Consider the following 14378-nt stretch of genomic DNA (forward strand, 5'->3'; position numbering starts at 1 on the left):
TTGTAATAAATCTGTACTGTATAGTGTTGTAATAAATCTGTACTGTATAGTGTTGTAATAAATCTGTACTGAGGTGTTGTAATAAATCTGTACTGTATAGTGTTGTAATAAATCTGTACTGTATAATGTTGTAACAAATCTGTATTGTAGTGTTGTAATAAATCTGTACTGTATAGTGTTGTAATAAATCTGTACTGTATAGTGTTGTAATAAATCTGTACTGTATAGTGTTGTTATCAATCTGTACTGAGGTGTTGTAATAAATCTGTACTGTATAGTGTTGTAATAAATCTGTACTGTATAATGTTGTAACAAATCTGTATTGTAGTGTTGTAATGAATCTGTACTGTATAGTGTTGTAATAAATCTGTACTGTATAGTGTTGTAATAAATCTGTACTGTATAGTGTTGTAATAAATCTGTACTGAGGTGTTGTAATAAATCTGTACTGAGGTGTTGTAATAAATCTGTACTGTATAGTGTTGTAATAAATCTGTACTGTATAGTGTTGTAATAAATCTGTACTGAGGTGTTGTAATAAATCTGTACTGTATAGTGTTGTAATAAATCTGTACTGTATAATGTTGTAACAAATCTGTATTGTAGTGTTGTAATAAATCTGTACCGTATAATGTTGTAATGAATCTGTACTGTATAGTGTTGTAATAAATCTGTACTGTATAGTGTTGTAATAAATCTGTACTGTATAATGTTGTAATAAATCTGTACTGTATAATGTTGTAACAAATCTGTACTGTATAGTGTTGTAATAAATCTGTACCGTATAATGTTGTAATAAATCTGTACTGTATAGTGTTGTAATAAATCTGTACTGTATAGTGTTGTAATAAATCTGTACTGTATAGTGTTGTAATAAATCTGTACTGTATAGTGTTGTAATAAATCTGCACTGAGGTGTTGTAATGCATCTGTACTGTATACTGTATAGTGTTGTAATAAATCTGAACTGAGGTGTTGTAATAAATCTGTACTGTATAGTGTTGTAATAAATCTATACTGTATAGTGTTGTAATAAATCTGTACTGTATAGTGTTGTAATAAATCTGTACTGTATAGTGTTGTAATGAATCTGTACTGAGGTGTTGTAATGAATCTGTACTGTATAGTGTTGAAATGAATCTGTACTGTATAGTGTTGTAATAAATCTGTACTGTATAGTGTTGTAATAAATCTGTACTGTATACAACCCAGGTTTCTTGTCCAGTTTACCCGAGGTCCAAGTTCTCGTGTCCAGTATTACCGAGGTCCAAGGTTTCGTGTCCAGTATTACCGAGGTCCAGGGTTTCGTGTCCAGTATTACCGAGGTCCAAGTTCTCGTGTCCAGTATTACCGAGGTCCAAGGTTTCGTGTCCAGTACTACCGAGGTCCAAGTTCTCGTGTCCAGTAATACCGAGATCCAAGGTTTCGTGTCCAGTATTACCGAGGTCCAAGTTCTCGTGTCCAGTAATACCGAGGTCAAAGTTCTCGTGTCCAGTATTACTGAGGTCCAAGTTCTCGTGTCCAGTAATACCGAGGTCCAAGGTTTTGTGTACAGTATTACCGAGGTCCAAGGTTTCGTGTCCAGTATTACCGAGGTCCAAGGTTTCGTGTCCAGTATTACCGAGGTCCAAGGTTTCGTGGCCAGTATTACCGAGGTCCAAGGTTTCGTGTCCAGTATTACCCAGGTCCAAGGTTTTGTGTACAGTATTACCGAGGTCCAAGGTTTCGTGTCCAGTATAACCGAGGTCCAAGGTTTCGTGTCCAGTATTACCGAGGTCCAAGGTTTCGTGTCCAGTATTACCGAGGTCCAAGGTTTCGTGTCCAGTATTACCGAGGTCCAAGGTTTCGTGTCCAGTATTACCGAGGTCCAAGGTTTCATGTCCAGTATTACCGAGGTCCAAGTTCTCGTGTCCAGTATTACCGAGGTCCAAAGTTTCGTGTCCAGTATTACCGAGGTCCAAGTTCTCGTGTCCAGTATTACCGAGGTCCAAGGTTTCGTGTCCAGTATTACCGAGGTCCAAGGTTTCGTGTCCAGTATGACCCATGCATGACATTATAGTTATCACACAATTCAAAATGTCAATTAAGAATCGTTTTTATTTACCGCTATATCATAAGTTTTGTAAATGTCACATACCCTATTTGGTAGTATTCCCCGTCTTTCTCCCACGTGACCGGAACCTTCTTCGCTTTCCGCGCATGTCTCCTGCACTCCGATCCTCTATGACTCGAACCTCGACCCCACTACTCTTTAGAATACCACCTAGCGCTGCTATGTAGTGGATCGCCAAGCGAAGTGTTGCGATCTTTGACAGTTTGTGGTGATCACTAAGGTTCGATTTTGGAACCACACGGCGCAGATTATCGAACGCGTCGTTGAGGGAGTGCATTCGCTGTCTTTCTCTTTCTGTTGCTCCCTCACGAATCAAATCCGGCACGTCTCTTGACTTTTTATTGCTGCAGTTTCTCTGACCTTGGTTCGATTTAGCCACCTGTTGTTGTATATCACAGACTTGGTATTCCTGTGGCCGACTGTCGTACTGATTGTCCAATCCACAGACAGCCATTCCCTGGTCGTTGTTGGACATACAACATTGTTGGTAGCCGTAACCATAGTTTTGCTGAGCCGAGTCGTGACAGTCTGGAGACCACGTGTCTCCGTTCTCCACCCAGTAATCCATGGGGTAGTCCTGGTACCCACTTAGTCCCTGGTTAAGGTCGAAGTATTCCTGGGACGTCCCTCCCGAAACCTCTGTGGGGAACATACTTCTGACACAGATTAAAACGATGTACAATTTCACACAGGCAAATGTAGATTTTTTGTGGGACACTTTTCACGTAATATAATGCGAGTTCAATAATCCCATGAACGATTCTTTCTGTTTAAAGTCTCGAAAGTAAATCCATGTAGAGACAATGATTTTGTTTGTTGTCCGAATGAAATAGGTATTTTGTAAAATTTAAACAGAGGTTCGTGGAATCAGAAAAAAATACATATACCAAAATTATGGGAAATGTTTCCGAAACAATATGCTGCTCCCCCACGGATAGTCGTTGTGGACATTTACTTACTCTAATAGTCTCTAGTAAAGATGATCCTCCCCAAGTCATCACCGCACGGAACACAGCCGACCAATGAACAGCATTTGATAGTGTCGGACTGTATTACAGAAACAGCTTTATACAAACATGACAAGCAGGGAGGGGGATAAATCTAACTCCCCCTCCAGTAAATTAGCCGTACCAATCCCATAAGTCAGATTCGGCGACGAGTCCTACACGTCACTCAATCAAACAGAGTGTGGCATTGGATCGGCTGCCTCTATTACGTATACCTGGTGGTGTACGGAGAGGGGCCGAGGGCGAGGTATAACAGGAAGGTGGAGAGGGCCGAGGGTGATATGTAGCAAGAGATGGCCAGCGGCTAAGGGCTAGGCGTAGCGGGAGCTGGAGAGGGGTCGTGGGTAAAACAGGGTATAGAGCGGGGCAGAGGACGAGATGTAGCGAAAAAAGGGAGAGGGGTCGTTAGTGAAATGTAACAGAGGTTGGAGACGGGCCGAGGGCGAGGTGAAACACGACATGGAGAGGGGCCGAGGGCGAGGTGAATCACGACATGGAGAGGGGCCGAGGGCGAGGTGAAACACGAGATGGAGAGGGGCCGAGGGCGAGGTGAAACACGACATGGAGAGGGGCCGAGGGCGATTTGTAACACGAGATGGAGAGGCGTCGAGGGCGATTTGTTACAAGAGATGGAGAGGGAGCCGAGGGCGAGTTGTAAACACGAGATGGAGAGGGGCCGAGGGCGATTTGTAACATGAGATGGAGAGGGGCCGAGGGCGATTTGTAACATGAGATGGAGAGGGACCGAGGGCGATTTGTAACATGAGATGGAGAGGGGCCGAGGGCGATTTGTGACATGAGATGGAGAGGGGTCGAGGGCGATTTGCAACATGAGATGGAGAGGAGTCGAGGGCGATTTGTAACATGAGATGGAGAGGGACCGAGGGCGATTTGTAACATGAGATGGAGAAGAGCCGAGGGCGATTTGTAACATGAGATGGAGAGGGGTCGAGGGCGATTTGTACCACGAGTTGGAGCGGGGTCGAGGGCGATTTGTAACATGAGATGGAGAGGGGCCGAGGGCGATTTGTAACATGAGATGGAGAGGGGCCGAGGGCGATTTGTAACATGAGATGGAGAGGGACCGAGGGCGATTTGCAACATGAGATGGAGAGGGGCCGAGGGCGATTTGTGACAAGAGATGGAGAGGGACCGAGGGCGATTTGTAACATGAGATGGAGAGGAGCCGAGGGCGATTTGTAACATGAGATGGAGAGGAGCCGAGGGCGATTTGTTACAAGAGATAGAGAGGAGCCGAGGGCGATTTGTAACATGAGATGGAGAGGAGCCGAGGGCGATTTGTAACAAGAGATGGAGAGGGGTCGAGGGCGATTTGTAACATGAGATGGCGAGGGGTCGAGGGCGATTTGTAACATGAGATGGAGAGGGGTCGAGGGCGATTTGTTACATGAGATGGAGAGGAGCCGAGGGCGATTTTTAACATGAGATGGAGAGGGACCGAGGGCGATTTGTAACACGACATGGAGAGGGGCCGAGGGCGATTTGTAACACGAGATCGAGAGGGGCCGAGGGCGATTTGTTACAAGAGATGGAGAGGGGCCGAGGCCGACTTGTAACATGATATGGAGAGGAGCCGAGGGCGATTTGTAACACGAGATGGAGAGGGGCCGAGGGCGATTTGTTACAACAGATGGAGAGGGGTCGAGGGCGATTTGTAACACGAGATGGAGAGGGGTCGAGGGCGATTTGTTACAAGAGATGGAGAGGAGCCGAGGGCGATTTGTAACATGAGATGGAGAGGAGCCGAGGGTGATTTGTAACACGAGATGGAGAGGGGCCGAGGGCGATTTGTTACAACAGATGGAGAGGGGCCGAGGGCGATTTGTAACACGAGATGGAGAGGGGTCGAGGGCGATTTGTTACAAGAGATGGAGAGGAGCCGAGGGCGATTTGTAACATGAGATGGAGAGGAGCCGAGGGTGATTTGGTACAAGAGATGGAGAGGGGCCGAGGGCGATTTGGTACAAGAGATGGAGAGGGGCCGAGGGCGATTTGTAACACGAGATGGAGAGGAGCCGAGGGCGATTTGTTACAAGAGATGGAGAGGGGCCGAGGGCGATTTGGTACAAGAGATGGAGAGGGGCCGAGGGCGATTTGTAACATGAGATGGAGAGGAGCCGAGGGCGATTTGGTACAAGAGAGGGAGAGGGGCCGAGGGCGATTTGTAACACGAGTCGGAGCGGGGGTGATGGGGTTGGGGGAGTGTAGAGAGAGGCTGACAGCGAAGTGTAGCAGGAGTGAGGAGGGGGGGGGGGGGGGGGGGGGGGTAGAGAGGGGCTGACGGCGATGTGCAGCGGGAGATGTAGAGGGGATGAGGTTGATCAGGTCAGAAGATAGGCTAAACTAAATTTGACATGTAGGACTTTTATTTCTGGCGACATCGGCAATCAGTTCTCAACATCGACTTATTAAATAAAACATGCATATATGCTAAGTTAATTTATTAACAATAACTTAGAAATTTTGTTAACTTGATGAGGAATTCATTCATTTTCCCGCTGTCTTGCCTGGCTGTTTTAACCACAACTTTTACTATATTACACTATAACGCGTACATCCCCGGTCGATGGCCGATGTCTCGGCATGTCCCGTCAGATATCACTCCTCGATATATATATATGTTCTGTATTATAATATTATTTCAAATAACACAATGACTAGTGCGAGTCGACAGGAGATTCATCAGATTACTAACTCCATCACTGAGGGGGATTCGCTACAGAAGGTATTTTTTGGTACACAGTAAATGGATGTGGCTGTTTTGTTTAGTGCTTATTGGTGATGGCTATACCGGTCGGGCATGTTGACATCATCATGATCGTCGCCGTCGCCGCCGTCGCCGTCGTCACCATTCCTGAAAATAAGAGTGAATACAAAGAAGAGAACGTCGTGCTATAAGTATGTGTATAATATATCCTGGACCGTGTTTCATTGGCTGCGCCAGTCAAAAATTGATTGTGACGGCATAATATGAACAATTACGTTACCTTCATGAATTACAAATGTACCAGCAAAATGGTTGCTCCGTAAGGGTTTGACTATGTTTCTACTTTAAATGTTTTACTCATGTGACGAAAAGAATCTTAGATTTGTTTTCATTCCATGTGATGTTTATGAAATTATATCTCGGCATGTGCCGCTCCTCAAAGAACGTAAGCGCCATCTTTCACAAATTCGCAGCGAACAGCTCTAATATCGTCATTACCTTCCTTTACTTTAAACATTAGTCTGAATAAGAGATTAGGCACAAGTTATTGAACCTTCTCCCATCATACAATTACATGATTACAATGACATAGACGTAAACACGGATTAGATACATATCTTATACCAGGTACAATTATACAACATAAAACTCTCAAAATCTATTGTTGGATGTAAAGAAACTGTACACACATCTAATCACACTGGTGTTGTTTTTTTTTTTTTTTCCAAACAAACATTTTATTCACTCAGATTTATAGCAATACACATTACAATATTTGTCCTCTCACAAGAGGGCTCTCACTCGTCATACTTCATTCACACACTAATTTAATTTACTAGTTTCCATATTGTGTACTGTACCTTATATATCTATTGACTAGGCCTAAAAAATAAAAATAAAAAATATATTACACGGTTTTTGTGTTGTTTTTTTAAATCCGCTTATCCGACGACCGTATCGTTGTATTACCCGCCATGCTTACATTTCCGGTTTATATTGGGCATGTGGATTACGTATACGGTGGTGTGTGTGCAGTGTACGTATCGTCACACTGGTGTTAAGGTCTGCACAAACACCTGAATTACCAAACAAAAGTAGTTCTAAGTTGAGCTCAATCACTAACGAATTTAAAGTTTGGAGCATAAGGGGCTTCCATTGTCGAAAGAATGACAATAAAAGAAAAAGTAAAATGAATTCTCACATGAATGTCCACATCTTCAACCAGATTCACACTATAAAGATCATATTTGAGGGAACAGCATTTGTGTCTCAGTCTACTATATAAAATGTTCAACTTTCGTTCTCCAATACTGAAGTAAATAGGTAGGAATGACTGTATATTTAAGGTAAACTTTAGATAAATCCTGGAGGGCATTGACCGACCTGATAGACCTAATGAGGTCCAGCTAGGAGTAGTGGAGGGTATAAAGGAAAAATTTGTAAGAGAAAGCCCAAAAGGAGGTAGTGCATATCATTGTCATTTCTAACAATGTACTGGTTATTTTTCTGTTACAGTAAGAGGGAGGAGATCATTTAGATCTTATATACATTGTAACAGCTTACCCTATTTCAGAATGTAAATCAATTTCAATTTCAACAAATTTTATTGACATGGATGGAAAGTCAATAGGATTAGACATCAGGCATAGCCTATCTAAGTATTCTCCTTAGAAACAACAGGTGGTAAGAAATACAAATATAATGTATATGTACACATTGATATATTATAAATTGACTTAAGGGGAAGCAACTCCTTGAGGTTGATAGACTTATTCAATGTTGTTTAGGACAGTAACCCTTTGGCTAAGGGTACTTAATTTTAAATACTCGTTTATTATATTATCAGTGAATAATAGAAAGCAATAAAATATTAATATTCATATAAGTATACTGTTAAGCATAAATATTGGTGATATTGAATTTATCCCCCAACAGATACAGGCCACACAGAATGTTAATCTTCGATACTCGCACAATAAAAAGTCCTGTTATGATATGAGCAGCTTCTCTTTGGCTTTCTTTAACTTTTCATATTGAGTACAGCTATCCCTTAATTCACATTCATATTCTAAAACTGGCCAAATTAATGATTTGTATTTTTTAAAACACTATTCGACTTAACAAATATTTCAATATTTAATTTTCCATATTAATTTTCTTTATTATAGAGTTATATATGGCATTGATAAAAGTCCCCTCTTTTGCGCTGGAAGGAAAAACTACACCCAAATACTTATGATGATCTGTAAAATTTAAATATCTATTGCATCAAAATTTAATTAAAAATCTTTCATTCTTGTAAGCAGAACTTGAAATAAATATTACCCATGTGTTCATGTGTAAAATTTATCACCATCGTAGCGAGCATATCCTTAAAGTGATTTATTTGACCTGATACTTACAAATGTGTAATCTTGACACTTGTAAACAGTTCCAACAATGTAATTTTATTTCCCGGTGATATGTAATATTAGCCATGTGACCTTTACCTTTAAATATGTGACCATATGCAATGGAACATTCTAATGATTTCCGGTGTTACAGTGGTAACAGTTGACAGTGACGTAGACGTTGACCTACACTCAAACCAAAATACCATACATGAACCGAAGTGTCCTAATCTTAGACAGATAAACGAAACGTTTGAGAGAAATCTGAGAGCGCCACCTAGTGGTCAGACGTCTGACCTATATCTATGGAGAACCTGTTTAAAATTTAAGGAAGATCTGTGTTGTAATTTCTTAAAGAAATGTGGTTAAATAAATACTGCTGATTTCATTGTCAATCTTTATTGGCATATTTTTACAAATATAACAAGAAAGTATTAATAAACCTTGCTGAAATAGTAATTTCATACATTCAATGTTTTATGCCAAATGTGGTCTGTTTTAACAAAAATAAAGTAATCAGTATTCCAAGTAGCAAGGGCCAGAGGAAACTCGGGCAAGAGTCCAAGATACTGTATCCGAATCACAGGCGGTCCAAATACTATTGTGTTACAGACCGTGAAGACATTGTATTGGTGTAGTACTGTGTAGTACTGTGTAGTACTGTGTTATACTGTGTAGACATTGTATTGGTGTAGTACTGTGTAGACATTGTATTGGTGTAGTACTGTGTAGTACTGTGTTATACTGTGTAGAGGTTGTATTGGTGTAGTTCTGTGTAGACATTGTATTGGTGTAGTACTGTGTAGACATTGTATTGGTGTAGTACTGTGTAGACATTGTATTGGTGTAGTACTGTGTAGACATTGTATTGGTGTAGCACTGTGTAGTACTGTGTTGAAATTGTATTGGTGTAGTACTGTGTAGTACTGTGTAGTAATGTGTAGACATTGAATTGGTGTAGTACTGTGTAGACATTGTATTGGTTAAGTACAGTGTAGACATTGTATTGGTGTAATACTGTGTATATATTGTATTGGTGTAGTACTGTGTAGTACTGTGTAGACATTGTATTGGTGTAGTACTGTGTAGACATTGTATTGGTGTAGTACTGTGTAGACATTGTATTGGTGTAGTACTGTGTAGACATTGTATTGGTGTAGTACTGTGTTGTACTGTGTAGACATTGTATTGGTGTAGTACTGTGTAGACATTGTATTGGTGTAGTACTGTGTAGACATTGTATTGGTGTAGTACTGTGTAGACATTGTATTGGTGTAGTACTGTGTAGACATTGTATTGGTGTAGTACTGTGTAGTACTGTGTAGACATTGTATTTGTGTAGTACTGTGTAGACATTGTATTTGTGTAGTACTGTGTAGACATTGTATTGGTGTAGTACTGTGTAGACATTGTATTGGTGTAGTACTGTGTAGACATTGTATTGGTGTAGTACTGTGTAGTACTGTGTAGACATTGTATTTGTGTAGTACTGTGTAGACATTAAATTGGTGTAGTACTGTGTAGACATTGTATTGGTGTAGTACTGTGTAGACATTGTATTGGTGTAGTACTGTGTAGACATTGTATTGGTGTAGTACTGTGTAGTACTGTGTAGACATTGTATTTGTGTAGTACTGTGTAGACATTGTATTTGTGTAGTACTGTGTAGACATTGTATTGGTGTAGTACTGTGTAATACTGTGTAGACATTGTATTGGTGTAGTACTGTGTAGACATTGTATTGGTGTAGTACTGTGTTGTACTGTGTAGACATTGTATTGGTGTAGTACTGTGTTGTACTGTGTAGATATTGTATTGGTGTAGTACTGTGTAGTACTGTGTAGTACTGTGTAGTACTGTGTTATACTGTGTAGTCACTGTATTGGTGTAGTACTGTGTAGTACTGTGTAGACATTGTATTGGTGTAGTACTGTGTAGTACTGTGTAGACATTGTATTGGTGTAGTACTGTGTAGTACTGTGTAGTACTGTGTTATACTGTGTAGACATTGTATTGGTGTAGAACTGTGTAGTACTGTGTAGACATTGTATTGGTGTAGTACTGTGTAGTACTGTGTAGACATTGTATTGGTGTAGCACTGTGTAGACATTGTATTGGTGTAGTACTGTGTAGTACTGTGTTATACTGTGTAGACATTGTATTGGTGTAGTACTGTGTAGACATTTTATTGGTGTAGTACTGTGTAGTACTGTGTTATACTGTGTAGAGGTTGTACTGGTGTAGTACTGTGTAGACATTGTAATGGTGTAGTACTGTGTAGACACTGTATTGGTGTAGTACTGTGTAGACACTGTATTGGTGTAGTACTGTGTAGTACTGTGTAGACATTGTATTGGTGTAGTACTGTGTAGACACTGTATTGGTGTTGTACTGTGTAGAAATTGTATTGGTGTAGTACTGTGTAGACATTGTATTGGTGTAGTACTGTGTAGTACTGTGTAGACATTGTATTGGTGTAGTACTGTGTAGACACTGTATTGGTGTTGTACTGTGTAGACACTGTATTGGTGTAGTACTGTGTAGACATTGTATTGGTGTAGTACTGTGTAGACGTTGTATTGGTGTAGTACTGTGTTGTACTGTGTAGTACTGTGTAGTACTATGTTATACTGTGTTGTACTGTGTAGTACTGTGTAGTACTATGTTATACTGTGTAGTACTGTGTAGTACTATGTTATACTGTGTAGAGGTTGTACTGGTGTAGTACTGTGTAGACACTGTATTGGTGTAGCACTGTGTAGACATTGTATTGGTGTAGAACTGTGTAGACATTGTATTGGTGTAGTACTGTGTAGACACTGTATTGGTGTAGTACTGTGTAGACACTGTATTGGTGTAGTACTGTGTAGTACTGTGTAGTACTGTGTAGTACTATGTTATACTGTGTAGACATTGTATTGGTGTAGTACTGTGTAGACACTGTATTGGTGTAGTACTGTGTTGTACTGTGTAGTACTGTGTAGTACTATGTTATACTGTGTAGACATTGTATTGGTGTAGTACTGTGTAGACACTGTATTGGTGTTGTACTGTGTAGACACTGTATTGGTGTAGTACTGTGTAGACATTGTATTGGTGTAGTACTGTGTAGACGTTGTATTGGTGTAGTACTGTGTTGTACTGTGTAGTACTGTGTAGTACTATGTTATACTGTGTTGTACTGTGTAGTACTGTGTAGTACTATGTTATACTGTGTAGTACTATGTTATACTGTGTAGACATTGTATTGGTGTAGTACTGTGTAGACATTGTATTGGTGTAGTACTGTGTAGACACTGTATTGGTGTAGTACTATATAGACACTGTATTGGTGTAATACTGTGTAGTACTGTGTAGACATTGTATTGGTGTAGTACTATATAGACACTGTATTGGTGTAGTACTGTGTAGTACTGTGTAGACATTGTATTGGTGTAGTACTGTGTAGACACTGTATTGGTGTTGTACTGTTTAGACATTGTATTGGTGTAGTACTGTGTAGACATTGTATTGGTGTAGTACTGTGTAGTACTCTGTAGTACTGTGTAGACATTGTATTGGTGTTGTACTGTGTAGACACTGTATTGGTGTTGTACTGTGTAGACATTGTATTGGTGTAGTACTGTGTAGACATTGTATTGGTGTAGTACTGTGTAGACATTGTATTGGTGTAGTACTGTGTAGACATTGTATTGGTGTAGTACTGTGTAGTACTGTGTAGACATTGTATTGGTGTAGTACTGTGTAGACATTGTATTGGTGTAGTACTGTGTAGACATTGTATTGGTGTAGTACTGTGTAGTACTGTGTAGACATTGTATTGGTGTAGTACTGTGTAGACATTGTATTGGTGTAGTACTGTGTAGACATTGTATTGGTGTAGTACTGTGTAGTACTGTGTAGACATTGTATTGGTGTAGTACTGTGTAGTATTGTGTAGACATTGTATTGGTGTAGTACTGTGTTGTACTGTGTAGACATTGTATTGGTGTAGTACTGTGCAAAACAAAGTTTTCATACAGCTGGTGTAGCTTTATATGAAAAGTATATAAACCACAAGAACGACCAACCAAACAACTATTTATTGAACGTTTTGCCGACCAACCAAACAACTGTTTATTGAACATTTTGCCGACCAAGCAAACAACTATTTATTGAACATTTTGCCGACTAACCAAAGAACTATTTATTGAACATTTTGCCGACCAACCAAACATCTGTTTATTGAACATTTTGCCGACCAACCAAACAACTGTTATTAACTATTTTGCCGCACGATGTCCTATAATATCCAATATAATTCACTGCAGTTGTTCAAACACGAAAACATTTTAACTCGTTGCATGACATACTCTATCGTAAAAATATTAGCCCCTACTCCTAATATATCAACAAGTCCGATCTTCTAGTTTTACATTGTTGATATAGTTGGAGTAGGGTTAACAATTTCCTTACGACATATACTAACCAGTAGTCCGAATTTTCTGACGATCTTACTACATTTTGTACGTAGATAGGCCTACGTCAGAACTTCTTACATACATAAAATAAGCAATTTTTCCGACCTACCCTCAGGTCGGCGTTTGAACAACATTTACTCCATTTCCCCTCAATCTGACACATAAAAGGTATAAATCAATTAAAAGGTAAGATACAATTTTATTAGCTTACACACTTATATTACTCACTGGTTATTGTTCACTAAATATATCCGTCCGCATACTTTGCCCTCTCGTTTTCAGAGAACTTCAACGCTACCACCATTACTCGGAACTCCTCGGATGTAACTCCGCAACATCACAGCACAGCCGAGGAGTTCCGATTGTACCACCATAGCTAATCACGTGACCCAAATCTCGTCACAAGGGAGTTTTGCCTGATCTGTTTACATTAGAATCTCGCGAGATCTTGTGTCCTGACGATGGCGGCCATTTTCAAAACTATGCTGAAAACAGGTTTGAAAAGAATGTTGACGGATATATATAGTGAACGATGACCAGTGAGTAAAATATATATGTAAGCAAATAAAATAATATCTTACCTTTAATTGATGTAGAGTCTATACATTTTGTGTGCCAGGTTGAAGGGAATAAGGAGAAATATTGTTCAAACGCCGACCTGAGGGTGGGTCGGAAAAGTTGCTCGTTTTCTGTATGGGTCGGGTTCTGATGTTAAATCGACACAAGGCAGCTTGAAAGGCGATATTAACATCAGAACCTTTCGGAGTAACTAACCAGGTGAGACGTCTTACTACGGACGGAAACCCGTACGAGTTGTGTCCCCTACATCTGTGGTTATACTGTACGAGTTGTGTCCCCTTCATTGACTACTTTAGTGTAGGGGGAGGGGGGGATTAAACATTAAACTCCATTGTTCAATTCGCTGAAGAAGCACGACATGAGTAAATCAAAATATAGCAATGTCCCTAAAGATTTAAGGATCTGATGTATACCTGTACAAGTACGTTTACTTTGACGTATCTGACAGCTATGGACGACTTACGAATCACAGAACTTTCTGTTGGTGTTTTTTCCTTGTCAAATCTGATGTTAATTTCATGATCTGTGTGAAACACGTGATGAAGCCATTTAGGTATTAAGTAGCTGTATGTAATCACTCACATTACCAGACTAAGACTTTATTACCTGCCTATAACCTAAACAACGGACTCGTCCTGCTGTAAAATGTATTATCAGATGACAAAAAACATTCTGTCTTTGCTGTGAGAGTTATCGCTCTTCGCATGCGATTTTACATTACCCGCGCGTGACTTTGAACCACCCGCAACTGGACGAATGATCATGGTTATTTTCTTTTGTAGTTTGCCAGTGGAATTTATAAAATGATACGTCATACACTTTTATATGAATTTCTTTCCCTAAGGCTTCATGATAAACTAGACCTATAGTGAATGACGATGTTACCCTAGACCAGTACCGTACAGTTTTATAAACAATACGACCTTTCTCTACAATGACGTCCATTTATTTAACTGTATTAATTGTGCTTCGTTTCAAATCTAAATGTATTATTTTACCAATTTGTTTGAAGCAGGAATATCAAACTTTTAAACTTCTTAAATGTCTCGGATGTCATGAACATACTACATGTATATGTAATCTGATGATAATGTAAGCTTT

General features: G+C 40.0%; 1 protein-coding gene across 1 annotated transcript; it reads right to left on the bottom strand.

Annotated features, from left to right (window-relative positions):
* Positions 1-1751: 1751 nt before the first annotated feature.
* Positions 1752-2893, bottom strand: LOC117325869 (neurogenic differentiation factor 1-like). The gene has a single exon (XM_033882403.1). The coding sequence runs from the start codon at positions 2763-2765 to the stop codon at positions 2139-2141; it is 627 nt and encodes a 208-aa protein (XP_033738294.1). The 5' UTR covers positions 2766-2893; the 3' UTR covers positions 1752-2138.
* Positions 2894-14378: the final 11485 nt, after the last annotated feature.

Source organism: Pecten maximus, chromosome 1 (genome assembly GCF_902652985.1).
Source record: "Pecten maximus chromosome 1, xPecMax1.1, whole genome shotgun sequence".
Lineage (NCBI taxonomy): Eukaryota > Metazoa > Mollusca > Bivalvia > Pectinida > Pectinidae > Pecten > Pecten maximus.

Excerpts from the sequence above, each read along its gene's own strand:
- LOC117325869 (XM_033882403.1), bottom strand. The coding sequence starts at position 2,765 with ATGTTCCCCACAGAGGTTTCGGGAGGGACGTCCCAGGAATACTTCGAC.